The sequence below is a fragment of the Lepisosteus oculatus genome, chromosome 15 (assembly GCF_040954835.1).
Source record: "Lepisosteus oculatus isolate fLepOcu1 chromosome 15, fLepOcu1.hap2, whole genome shotgun sequence".
Classification (NCBI taxonomy): domain Eukaryota; kingdom Metazoa; phylum Chordata; class Actinopteri; order Semionotiformes; family Lepisosteidae; genus Lepisosteus; species Lepisosteus oculatus.
This window is the reverse complement of record NC_090710.1, coordinates 30,294,870-30,309,228: the sequence shown is the minus strand read 5'-3', so window position 1 is coordinate 30,309,228 and position 14,359 is coordinate 30,294,870. Positions and strand designations below refer to the sequence as shown.

Sequence of the window (14,359 nt, the reverse complement as noted above, 5' to 3'; positions counted from 1 at the left end):
CCATTTACAGGTAAAGTAAAAGAATTTCATTTTTATTTTAAGGAATCTCACACTAGATACAGTTTCTGAACAGCAAACTATACACCAATCACTCAGTTTACGAAGACATCACTGCCAATTAGTGAAGTGCACCTGTAAACTCTGGGGCTGACAGGACTATCACTCACTGCCTGTGATGATAGGTGAAATACAATATGCTCAGCAAGCAGCAGAGTGTTTGTGTTTTTAAGTGGGAAATTATTGGCAAAAGGCAAGGTTCAAGGGAGGTCATGTCACATAAAATAAACACCAAAAATGGTCAACACATATTGGCAGTAAAAGTAATAGATTCTTCAGCTTGTTGTTACTACCTTTTGGCAACAGCTAGCTGCTCTACAAACCAAACAGCAGAACAGAATAATGGTGTTATTCAGAAACCTACTGGACACCGTTTCAGTGACACCAAGTCATGATTCAGTGACTGACGCTGCTCCAGAATTTGGAGGAGGCGTTTAGAGGAAGTGTTTGGCCAGGTCCCCCATAGTCAGTGTATCCCCAACCCCTATCAAATCACAACTGCGACAATATCAAGCAGGGACACTGAGACTGGACGGAGGCAGAGAACCGCAGGGAGCGCTGTGTGTGCGAGACCCATTCAGGGTGTCTGCAGTGTGTCAGCTGTGCCCATCCAGACAAGGTGTGAATGGATTCTCAGCCGAGGCTCTGACTGCATCTGCCACACAGGTTAAACAAATGAGCCTGGAGGGCCAGATCTGGCCCGCGAGCCATATGTTTGACACTCCTGTAGTAATTAGTACATAATTAACCCACATGCCAGGAGGGAAATACCAAGCCTACAGAACCAACCAAACAAATCACTGCCTATGAAATGCTATAAAACACTTAATTTTGTATTCTTTCTCCTGTACTGTACCGACTACTGGTGCACAATGAAAAGGCAACAGGTCAGATATGACGGGGAATGTGTGTCTCACTGGCAGCACAGTATTTAGAAAGTGAGCAGTTTGATAATTGAGAAGGAGTCCCTTTTGAAAGCAAAATACAGAGCCTAAATCATGCGAGACTCATATCATAAAAATAGCAGGTGCTCTGTGTGAAATAACTAAGAATCTGTACAAATCACCATTAAAAAAAGACATTTTTAATGAACACAAGAATATCAGATTATCTAATCATGCCCCACTTCAGCCCTGAAGATGGACTTGATTGAGGGCAGCTTGTCTGGGAGAGAAGATAACTGGAGAATGAGCTGTTTTGCTTCAACAATCAGCCAGTCCTCAAAAACCAGCTCTGTCTGGGAGACAGCCACATCTTGGGAAGCAGGAGTTCAGCCCAGGAACAATGCAATCAGTTGACCGTGGAAATGTGATGGTATGGGGAGGAATTTCTTTCAATACAAGAACGTCTTTCAAGAGCTACCTTATTGCTCACCAATACATTGACAAATGTCCTTGCCTTTGAGCCAACTGTTTTTCTCCAAGTCCATGCGGAGGTCTTGCTGTGGCCAGATTTTTCTCTTGGCAGAAAAAGGTTTAGCTACAGTATCCATCCGGACACTGATTAGATCAGTGCGCCCGCCCTGTGCGACTGCTCATGGAGGTCATTCCCAATACTAACTCCTCAATGGTGTCATTCGCCCAATGTGTCAAGCTTCATACTGAAAACCTACTGTATGATGATTCTTTAATTTGCGAGTCTGGTTTGTACATCCTGCATGTGTACCCTTGTCTGGACTACATTCCCCAGAAACCTCAGGGGGGAATGAGCTGATGCTCTCAGTCACCTGACTGGTTGCCGGAAGACAATTGGTCTTGTGACAGGTTAAAAACCAGGAAGAAGGAAGAAGGTTTTCTGTATTAGTCACTCTCTTGCATGGAAGTATTAGGCAGATCCTTTACAGTACACTCCTACCAAAGGGAGAAAGAGGTGATCAACCAAGGGAGAAAGGATGTTTTGGATGTTTTGAGAATTCTGGAAGTGCTCATTTTGTGAAGAGTCTCAGAGAGAGACCTAGTTGCCCTGGAAGCATTTTGTGACATCTCAGGGTGAAACTGGAACCAAGCTAGAACAATTAGGGACATCATGAAGGAGCATAGTCAGTAGCTTGGGTGGATCTTAGGTTTTTTCTGGTGTTTGTTTGTGGTGGCTGTTGATATTTCCCTTACCATAAATAAAGAGCACTGGTGTTTTCTTTATACTTACAACTGTTTTTGGTGTGTCTGTTGGCCTGGAAACGGGCATATAAAAAGATCTTGTTACATACACCCAGAAGTGCAACGACCTACGTTTAAACATTTGGCTAAATCAGTTAGACCAGAGTGTTGGGTGGGCATCCGAATATTTCCAGAAAAAATGCTCTGGGCTCCTTAATCTTAAAACAATAGGTTAATGGGAGCGCAATGAGGACTGGAGCACAGCTTTAACTAGAACTCTTTAAAAGTCAAGTCAAACTGCATCTTCATGCCAATTTTTTAATGGAACCAATATGAAGCAGAAGCAATCTTCATAAGCAGATCACTGAAGTCTGATTCAAGGGGAAAAGTAGTAAAAATGTCTCATTTGCCGCCGAATATTACATGGACATGCGGGTCCAGGAGGTGTTTGGACTGAAGCATTACAAATGTTCTCAAAGGCAAAATGACTTTCCTCAGGCTTGTTTAAAAAGGATATTTGGAGTCTCATGCTTACATAACACAGGGCCCATTGAAAAAAACACTTTTACTCGATATCATAAGCAGATACGGACAATGACTACTAAATTTTTACCACGATATGCACAGGCAATTTTGTACAGCTGCAATTAAAACCCATAGCAAATTATGGTATTCTTACCATCACGACCTCCATCAATGGAATTGATTGAAGCACTTCTGGCTGTTAGCACAGCTCAGCTGGTTTTAGATTTCACAGTCAGTGAGATCACACCAGGAATTTAACTCTAATCTCTGAATTTTCACAAAAGTGAACACGCACATTAGGCAATATTATTTTGATAGTCGTTTCTTTATCTCCTACTGATAAAAGCTGCACGTTGCAGTGGGATGCGATGCGCAGAAGTGCCCTGCAGCAATAAAACTCCCCGTGCACTTTTGTTTTCCTTTCTCTCCTAATGGTTCCCATTGCCCCTCTCCTCACCACAGCTGTTACTAAGGGGCGGGGGGGGGTGGAAGTTCCCAGGATGCACTCTGCCAAGAAATGTGATCAACGGATTAATAAAAAATCCCAACCCGGCAGACCTCTCCCGGCCAGGACCAAGCGAGCAGGAGCCGGGGTCACCGAGGGGGTCGGAAGAGTGGGCGGCCGGGGAAGCACTTACGAACTGGAAGCAGCTGCGCACGCTGGGCTCGATGTTGCTGCCGCCGAAGGAGGCCACCTCTCCCAGCTGCCGCGGGATCTGGATGGAGTCGTGCAGGAGGAGCCCCAGCCTGCGCTGGTCACAGAAGCCTGTGGGGCTGGCCACCTGCTTGAAGAGATCTGGAGAAACAAATCAGGGAGGACTTGCCTCTCTCTTCCTGTAGCAAGGTAAAAGCCCCCTCCTAAACTGTGCCAGACTGTACAGGGGGTCTGCATCAAGTTTAATCTGCACGCCTGGACACATCAGCTCCTTTCTTTTTGTCTTGCGTCAGAGGCTATACGCACACACACCTAAAGATTTAAGACTTGCTTAATGTGCCAATTATGTACGTCTTCCACACTGTACTTTCATAAGCCTGAATAAAAATGAAATCATGAAATAAAACCGGCACTTTGCTGAAAGGAAAATGGACAAACAAGACATATAGTCAATTCCTGAAATAAGAGTTGAAACTAGCATACTTTTGAGGTTAGATCCGAATTCCGTCAGTACATATTAATCATTATACACTATTTCTTGGCTCTTATAACTGGCAGGTTCAAGATGGTATTTACTAATCCTTGAATATGGATCTTCTCCAGTTCTGTCAAAAAAGTACAAAACCCAGCACTCAAGCATGAACTTTTTTTTTTACAAAACGAAACTTAAAGCGATAGCAACATGCAAGTATTTTGCAATACCTGTTTTTTAGGGAAATTCACTGTTAACCACATTACATCATTTTCAACTCCTTCTCCAGTTTAAGTAAAGTAATATTTCCTTTTGCTACAAGTGAACCATGATATAAAAAAGAAAGAAAATAACAATTAAGTCGAAAGCCAATAAGTTCATCTTCCTCCGATTACATACATTTAGAATTTAACAATATAAATGTCAAACCAGGTTTTTCACAAAATCCCTGAATACTTCAGGAAATCCCAAAGTTAGATATTTAAGGATTTTATCTTCTTACTGTAACATATATTCATACACATTATTATGCAACTGTCAAACTCTCTGAAATGGAAGGAGTTAAGGACAAGATGCTCCTGCGTCTAGTTGTTTATGAAGAACCTCCAGAGCCCAATGACAACTATTCCCTCAACAGAACAAGAAGTGTATGAACGTAGCATGCCATGCATTCTTAATGAAGGATCAGGGCATCTCAGCAGTTATTGATTTTCTTCGCAAAACAACTTCTCATTCCTCCTGGAGAGGAGGAGTGCCCATGTGACAGGCTTCAAAAATTCTGTGCACAACCATTCATCACTGTGTGCACCACTGGTTCAAGCTGTATATCAGATGTCTGACACCACTGACCCCGCGGACTGCCAGCTGAACCCTAAGGCAACCAGAGTACTTGTTGTACATTCCATTAGATAACAACACAAAACAGAGCATGCTTCTAGCATTGCGATGAAAAGGACCCACCTCTATGTGAATCTAAATTGAATTCGATGTTACTTCTTCATCAGAGTAATACAAAAAAATCCCTAATATTGTCTGCAGTTCTGAAAAGTGCTGGACCGGCAGACATAGAGAATGAAGGACTCTAAGCAAGAAGATACAGCATATAGAACAGCATATACTGTAGGAGACCAAATGGTAAAATAGGATAAAGCATTCCCAATTCCCATCTCCTGCCATCCTAAAAGTCCACCCCACTTCTCCAGTACATGGTTTTATGAATCATGCTGACTGAAGAGCTAAATCCTCATTTGGAATGAGCCAAGGTGACTCTCCTGAGGTGAAAGGGCAAAAGTTCTACTGATTTATTGCAGTCTGTTGCCTACACTGTCAACGTAATTTTGTTAATAATGACCTATTTCATCTGGCTGTTAGATTTCATTTGGCCCTCAACAGTCTTGGGAATATTGCGAAGAAAGGTACAGCACACTTGATGAATGCAGAAAAAAATAATGATATGTATTGTTTGAATCAGATTCAGTGACCGGATTTACCTATAAATAATTCATCTCGAGAGCTGCTTTTTTCATTTCAATAATACTAATAATACAGTATTTTTTCCTGCCCCTTAGTTCTATACATTTTTCTTCTGCACATTAATTTGCCTCACAGAATCTGAACACCATAGGAAAATGAGGGCATGCAATTCTGAATATGTTTAATTAAAAACAGCACAAAGTCCAGAGCAGATAAGCAAGCATTAAAACTGCTTTATGCAACAGAAAAACTGCAAACTTTATATACTGAGGTTTTCCTCAAATATTATAATCATGTTTTTATGATGTGCAATTTAACAGTTTATAATAAGGTCATGTGCTGTTTTATGTTTTTGTATATTATTATGAAGGAACTAATTACACTTAATAGATAACTACTGTAATGTTTCATGTAATGAAAACGCTGAGTGTCTAACATGCTAAGTATTTCTTCTTTCTCACAACATTGTGCAGCGTCCACAAAAAGACTCTTCTTTAAAGTCTTTATATTTACCAGCCTGACCATAAGATAATACTGAAACGTATCCTTGCCCAAAACGAATGTTAAAACCCGCAAGGACTGTTACCAACCAAACAGTTGGGAAAGTCTCTGAGAGTACAATTGATTAATCCCTTAAATACACCAGAAATACATACAGCAGCACCAATAATATCAAGGCATGACAGGTTTGAGTAACCAATCAAAACCCTCTTCGATCAAATAATGCCAAGAAAATCATCTAGCTGGGGGAATAGCACTTGAAGTATCAATAATCTACACTTAACCCATTGAGCCCAGTGTTTCTCGTGGGTGGTCATATTCATAGCTTATCCTTCGCCTTATTAGCTGCACAAGGGAGGTGTTGCAAAATGATAATCCCCCGTTACTGAACATTTCACAAATGGCCACAGGCTCGGACAGAACTCGTTTCCCTTATTAAATGAGAATGTTTCACATGAAAACCTCTTGCCAGAAGTGGCACGTAGAGAGTATCTATTCAAGACAAGGCCCTAGATCTTCTCCAGTTAGTCCACAGGCTAATCTATACATAGAGGCTTAGAGCACTGGTTGTACTCCAGTTCCAATTTAACGGTTGAGTAAAAAAAATGAAAACAAAAAACCCCCAACAAAACAGTCACTATTGCTTACCACACAAATGCACAAAATCCCAAAAGCAACTTACATCTGTACTTGTCCTCCAAATGTGCTTTGCAAAGTGAAACAATGCCGGTTTTGAAAGAGAGAACACGGATCTTTCCAGTTCTGCCCCTGTGAAAAAAATAAATAAAGCCAAGTTTTACTTAGGCTCATTTCGGTGATGAGACACAAAGGCAAAAACTGAACACAGGTGACTGGATGCATCGTTAAAACGGTAAAAAAACAACAACGGTGGCGCCTTATAAAAATCAAGCTTCAATGTGGCCACTTTTCTACTGCATTGTACCGTATTGCAAATCAATTTAAAAGCCACTCGACAATTCAGGAGGCATAATTAATTAATTCCGCCACCTCAGAAGAGTAATTCAACCTTTTAAGATGGAGTGCGAAGAGAACTAAATAAACACAATTGGTCGTTTTACGGTGAAATTGAATCGTGACAGTTCATCTTAATGGATGACTTACAACATCAGCTGAGGGAAGGTTAAGACATGCTTTCATGAAAGAAACGACTTTACACATTTGCCTGCAACACTGAATGGGGGGCAGTGACACCATTCTAAACAAATGCTCATGTAGTCCATGTAGGCAAAGGATATTATCATTTTAAATCACGCATGTTTTCAAAAATGAAAGGATGAACTGTTTATTCCTACCACCATCAACTGCCTAAGAGGTAATTTTAAGGTGCAGGTGTTTAGTTTCAAAATGTACTGGGTATACATTGTAACACAGTCTACAGAAGAGACAGATATGTACATATGCTGATATGCTAAACTCTTTATAGTTATGACATAATTTTATTCACTGTTACCTAGTGCAAATACACTACACAGTTCATGATATGCACAGCACACAAGGCTGGTAAAGATAAAAGTGAACAAAAACAGAAATAAGAGATCATAATGGGCTGACCACTGAAATGGAGGAACACATTGCAAACCAAAGGTCTAATATTTTTCACTGAGGACAGATCCCCTAACTTAAATTGTGTTTCTCTGCTCCACAAATTGTTCTCTAAAGATTTCCTTAATGAAACCTAAGATTAAAGTGTAGTCTACCGAGTAGCCTGGAACAATTGAATGCTCCAGACCACCTACTGTACTGTATGGGCTTTAAAAATGCTCCCAGTGCATTCTAAAGACAAATAAACAGGAATCAGTTCAGCAGTGGACCCATGAGATCTGACAGATTAGAGATCAGATAGAACAACAAGAGGTCATAGGAGGCTACTAGTGAAAGGGGTTTTATTTTTAAGCATGTGGATCTGAGTGACTCCAAGCAAATCTGCATTAAGAAAGTCATTCTGCTCAAGCACCGCCATTATTCACACAGAATGGAGCTGTTGAAAGTCATTGAGGCTGCTGGGCATGACAGCACTTCCTGCAAAGCAACCAGAGACATGCCTTTTCAAGATATAGTACTTCTTTCCACTTCTTCTACCATTAGATTCATGGGAGACACATAAAATGGATGCAAACCACGGAGCCCACCAGCACTATTAATTGCCTGATGAAATAGAAACAAAATATATTATATAATAGGAAGCTTTATAAATTTGATTATGTGTTTAAGCTATAATATTACTAGAATAGCATAGAGAAAAGTTTTTTTAAATCAATAATTTAAGCCCAGAAAACACAAAGGTTACACTTAATTGTTATTAGTACACCTATACCTGTTTTTATATATGTAATTTGTTCCCAGGAACTCTTTCATATAGCAAAAATCCATAAAAAGAAAAACCTATTTCCATTATCTCTTAGGGGGCAAAATTACAATCCATTCTGGACCCCAGAAATGTCAGCACTACGTTTACTTTTATTTCACCAAAAATGACTAAAGAAACAACAATAATAACTAGTATTCATATGACGGCTCCTGTTTTCAGTAATTAAAAAACCCTGCTTACCTAGTCTGCCATCATTAATAATACTTAAGCAACAGCATCAGCTTGTATCATTTGCTTTTTGTGGAATTATACGCACTCACAATTTTAATTTTCTTAACACTTTTAGGCTCCACGATAAAGTCTAAACTACAAATATTCCGTAGTTGTGAAAATAGTAGCTATGAAAAGTTAAGAGCGCACAAAGCAAGACGTGGTGAACTGTATCACACATCTCTCCCTCCACTCCATAGGCTATCTGCTAGCTGTCACCCATACTAATCAGTAGAATGTGCTGCAGGTACTCGGTACGAAACGACATGTATAACTCCTTCCTCTTCACTTTCATTTGGTGGAGGTTTGGACATTTTTCTTTGTATCGCTTCTTCATAGTTTCATAGTTGGCTTTCGTTATTCGAAACGCGGGTGACAACTCACATGCTTTTCGAGTATCAAATTTCTATAAATAGGGCGTTCTTTAAAAGAGGTCTGGGTGAATTTATGTAAATCCTCCACTGGCAGGCACTACACAGATGGTACACCTCCTGTAGAGTGCTATGAGACACTGGCACTTTTGACCAGTGCTCAAGGCAGAATTGCTTTGGTTTATTCAAATTCTTTGATTTCATTTTGTGAACTGCCTTCCTCAATTCGAACTACAAATGTTCAATTGGATTGGGGTCTGGAGATTGTGAAGGGACAGTTCATAACATTTATTTTATGGGCAGTTAACTATTTCTTTGTATGCTTTGATGGAATGAAAATATTAAGCCATGCTTGAGCTTCTTGCTAGAGGAAACAACAACCGAAAACTTAAAAGGCCAAATAACTGGAAGATTCCATAAGCAAGAGGCAAGGGGGCATCCACCAGGGAAAACCTTCCTGATGTATACCAATACAATGAAAAGGAGGGGACTTAGGCATTTTCTTGCTGCTTTGAGATCAAACTTCCCATTTTCTTGTGCTGCACACCCTAGGCATAAGCCTGACTTCCGCCTCCCGTTGTTAGAGCAGGAGAACGGTCAACGTACGTGTCGTAAACATTGAGCAGCCAGTTCAGACACATGTCCACGCAGACGGGCACATTGACCAGGGTGTTGTGCTCCTGCTCCAGGCGGTCATAGATGGTGGTCAGACAGTTGATGATCTGCATGATGTCCATGAGCTGCTCGTTCTGTTTCAGGTTGTGCTGTTCGAAGGCTTCGCATGCTGCCGACAGCCCCAGGAGATCCACTGCAGGGAAAAACTGCATTTCAGAGAAACGGCGAGCTGCTGAATAAGTAATGCACATCTGTTCAATTATAAAACGAAGCACCTTTGCCTTCCAACCCTGCGACAGAACTCTAAATGGACTCTGCTGTTTCCTTCTGAAGTACAGATTCCTCATTAAAACGATCTTATAGTCTGCCACTAAAGAAAATGTTCTTTTACAACGTTAACATTTATACCAAGATGTTATATGGAGTATCCCTGCAAGCTGTTAAAGTACACATTACTAGAAATGAAAGGAGTCATTCTGGTATGGAGAAATATGGATATATGTCATCCAAATGCGCAGAATAACAGGCAAGTAATTTGCTTTATAAACAAAATCTTCATCCATATGCAAGTTTTACTGCCAAGTGACATTTATAGAAAAATAAACTCCACTGCAGGACATCACAGTCCTGCACAATATGACAGCAAAAATGACACTATCTTCTAATATCCCTAAAGCAAATTTCCAGGTTTGTTTTATCATTGAACCATGTAAGCAAAAACAAATGGTGCAGGGAGCAATCAAAGAAAACCTCTCGCTTTTTTCCCCCAACACAGGAAAATTCCTGTGTGAAAATTTTTTGTGTGTCACCAGAAAAATTGAAGAGCACATCCTTATTTTTGCGATGTGTGCACCTCTGGAGGCCGAATTATCTGCAGCATGTAAATCAACTTAAGCACCTGACACTGCGCTGATGTGTCTTATCAAAAGCAATACTTCTCCTGGTATTTACACAGTCATTTACAAAAAACGCTTACCTCTGCCTTATAAACAGCCCTCCCCACACTTTTGAAATTCCCCCCTCCCATTTTTTGCAGATTCCAGTGCGTTAATTTGCTGACAAATAAAAATGTAACCATGCTGAGATTGGTGTCTTGTCCGACATCAGCAAATCAACAGCTCATTTGTTACTACACTTCCCACAGGGACAGCTCAGAGATGGTTCTCCTAATACCAATTTATTAGCATAATTGGTAATGCAGTGGTGCTTCGAGAACACCTCTGTTCCTTGGGCAGTGGGGGCTGAGAGCTCGTTTTCCCAGATAGCAGTGATCAATAGTAATTAAGCAGGTTCCTGAAGCGTTAGGTGCTAGTTAAGTTCTACATGCAGCTTCGTAATGAAACTCCGTCACTCAGTTTCTGAGAAGGCATCCAGGCTAAGTGGATAACCTTAGCACTTGAATTATATAATTGAGAATCAGCACATTTCCCCATTAAAAGTGAGAGATGCCACAAAGCAGGCACAGGTGAAGTGTGCGAGGTATTATAAAAAGTCATGAAGTGCCCTTCTATTCCAATAATCTTTCAAGCTACTTTTCTCTCAGGTTGGTCATACAGACAGTTCAAAGCAGTGTTTTTGTTTTCCTTCTGATTATATATTTTTAATTGTGAACCCTGTGCACCATAGATTTAGAACAAAAAAGCACGTGTGATTGGCCGTGTCCACACACAGAAAACTCTTTTCTCCGCACAGCAGAACACTTTCCCAAAAAAGCATTTTGTCAAGGAATCTGCATTCTCAATCGGCTTTTCCTGCAGGAGCCTGAAGACAATGCCACGCACCCAGGGGGAGCTGGGGAAAATTAGCAGCATGTGCTCATGGAGGGTAGGTTCCAGTTAACAGAACTCTGTTGATCGTTTTGCATTTGAAATGCTGTCGTTCAGCAGGGAGGCCGGCAGTTTAAGGGAAGGCGGTGTGAGCAGATAATGAAGTGATCCCGGGCTCAGAGAGAAAGAGGGGAGGTATACTCACAGCAAAGGGCCTTCTGCAGTCTCCTCAGCTTCATGGCTGTTCTGTATGCAGAGAACCTGACATTATTCAGGTCAGCTGCAATGGAAGGAGAAAGCCGTCATTATCCACTGCTTTTCCTTGAGCTCTCCTCCCCTGTTGTACACAGCCCTTGCAAGTTGGGGATAAAATCATTCCCACCTGCCAGTGCAGTTCCCAGCCACGACACTGGACATTGCATTCGTGCTCAGACGTATTTCACTGGTTGTCTCTTAAAATACGAGAAACAGAATATGCAGCCACTTCTAATACAACAATACGCACACATGGCCTAATTTCTTTTCTAAAAAGAAGACACACTGCATCACCAGGCCCTCCTAAAGTTTCCTATAATTCCAAATGCCCAAGACATGAGGGAAATAAAATATTTTTCAACAAGATTTGCAATTATCTGAAGGCATTACTGAGATACACCCACTTGTGCAAACTGGAACAGCTGGCTTGCCCATGGTGGCCTGTGATGTCTGCGTTGACTTACAATGAGCAGATCTGTACAGTACATGAAATTCTCACAAGTTACTGTCAGACTCATGGAGCAGCAGTTGAGGTTTAAAGAGACATTCTTCTTTGAAACAGATGCAGATTGCTGATATCAAGTTGTGTCTCAGGCTACGACAATAATTCCAGGGGGCTTTTCAAGTAGTGGATACCCCTGTTTTGGCATTTTAAAATCCACCCCATAAACACAGAAAGGAACTTTACCTAACCAATTTTCACCTGCAAATTTAGAGACAGGACAGTAATAAAATCTCTGCCAGTCCTTCTGTGGTAGCTCTTGGAAATAGTCTTCATAAAAGCAAAATTCCAATATTCCCAAACTCACAACTCATTATTCTTAAAAACTATTTTTTGCTGGATTGCCATGGAGTTGGATACTTAGAATTTTCAGGATAGGTCATGATAACAGAAGGCCCTCTTTTACCTCTGTAGTTGTCATAAATAAGGCTTTTGTTTCCACAGCTGCCTGTGATAAGTAAGTTATATGCCTGTGATAAGCAATATCTACACCCTGAGTAAAAAACACCACCTGCAGAAAGAATCACAAAGAATCTGTGGGAACTATTACTCAGTTTCACTCTCCAATAGCATACCTTGGTAAATACATACAAAACTGAAATAAAACATAACAGATATGCCAAGTGGAGTCCAAAACAGAAGGATGTGAACCACAGCTGTTGTGTGAAGTAACGCCCCTCTTCATGAAGGTCTGTTGAAATGCACTCAAAGACCAGGAACCCATGGAAAACCAAAACAAGTTTGCCATCTGGCCCTTGAGGCTCATCATGATGAGTGGCGAAATAAAGTGAAGACTACCTGGACATAGTGGCAGAGGTGTAGCAGGAACTGAGGAAGCTGTGTCTGTGCCGTGGGTTTGCTGTACACCACACACTGGAAGAGAATGCTTGGGCTTGACAGGAGAGGATTACTGCTGTGGTTTATAATTATACACGCTGGGTCAGGTGTGCTGCATAATTTATGGTGCGACTGATTCTTTGTCAGGTCAAAGCGATTTTTTCTGTCCCCCCCCCCCCTCCAACCCCCTCTCCACATCTAAGAATGATTCGAAGCAAAATCTTCCTGCTGGCATCAGCTTTGTACTATCACAGGAAAAAAAAGCATCTTTTACTAGAACCACAAACATAAATGGAATACCTAAGTAAGGCTAAATTTTTTGCCGTCTTCTCAGTAGAAACAATCTTCCTCATGGAAGGGGCTTTTACTTTCCCCCATAACTAAAGGTTATTTTTCACTGCATCCCCAAGCTACACACACGTCATTTTAATCCACCTCAACACCAGGGCTGGGTCACACTGATTTCTGGACACTGCAGAGCTGAGAAGAACCCTGGACTCGTGTATTTCGGCTTTTACAGCCACCCAGCTTCATCACAATCTTACTCTTCGACGCATTTTAAAAAGCCAAGGTTAAAGGAACAAACTTAAGAAAAGTCAAGCTCCTTTCCAAAATGCACTTAATTGTATTTTATGACTGTAAAGGACTTGACAGGCTTCCACGATAAACATAAACATCCACCTTTTCGGCTGTTATCAGGAAGCTGCACACTCCTGCTCCGGGTGGTGCCAACGTGAAACTTTCCCCAGAAGACAAGTCTGGACAGGAAGTCAGTCCCGCTGAAGGGCATGCCCACAGTAACAGTTTTAGAGGTGCCGATTAATTGCCTTTGGGAATGTTGGAGCAAATAGGAGCTCCAGGAGAAAACATGCTTACATGCCACAGAGCGACCCCAGATCAGGAAAAAAGCTAAAAGCAATTTTCAGGAATTAAATGTATCAGTTTATTATTTTACACGCTAGGTCAGGTGTGCTGGATAATTTCACTTATTCCTCTTACCAACCCCCTGTCCCCATCTGGGAATGATACAAAGCAAACCTTGTGACTCCAGTATTTTGTATGAAATAATCTCACAATAGTCCTGAATAAAGCAGGTCTACATAGGTTCACCTGCTCTTATACAACGGCTTAGGAAAAAACTCCAAACCTGACTGAGACAAAACATAGCGCAGAATGCAGAGATTTGGTCTGACATTCAGTGTTAACAAATTCTAAAAGAAAAGCCTACCTTCTTCATAATATGTTGACATTCTTGCTCTGAGACCGCGAGGAATGCTGTTCTGATGAGTAAGAATTACCTACTGTTTTATAAAATACAAATCTGGGAAGTGGACTGTCCCTAAAGTTTAAAAGCTGGAAATCCATAGAATAACTAACATATCTTTATGACTTCTGGCATTACTGAGGGCAAACTTGTCGATGTCTAAAACAGTATAAGAAACCGGGTGCACTGGGTTTTTTTTGTCATTGAATGTGTGAAGGTGATCTTTTACATAATGATGTTATGTAACAAAACTGCTTCCATATTTTCATCAGGCATTATTATAACAGATCATACCATGCTCTAAATGATGTTATTTAGTAGACATTTCGGGAATTCTTAACTCGTACTTCCGCTTTTCTCTATTTCTGGTT

At 40.9% G+C, this 14,359-nt stretch overlaps 1 protein-coding gene across 14 annotated transcripts in view; it reads right to left on the bottom strand.

The window, feature by feature from the left end:
* dmd (dystrophin) overlaps positions 1-14,359 on the bottom strand; it is a 726,399-nt gene that overhangs the window by 42,734 nt on the left and 669,306 nt on the right. For all 14 annotated transcript variants that reach the window (XM_015364174.2, XM_015364177.2, XM_015364182.2 and 11 more), the window contains 4 exons: positions 11,336-11,410; positions 9,356-9,557; positions 6,462-6,547; positions 3,317-3,474 (listed from right to left, as the gene is read on the bottom strand). In XM_015364174.2, coding sequence (XP_015219660.1) covers positions 3,317-3,474; positions 6,462-6,547; positions 9,356-9,557; positions 11,336-11,410 — 521 coding nt within the window. The remainder of the gene's footprint in view (positions 1-3,316; positions 3,475-6,461; positions 6,548-9,355; positions 9,558-11,335; positions 11,411-14,359) is intronic.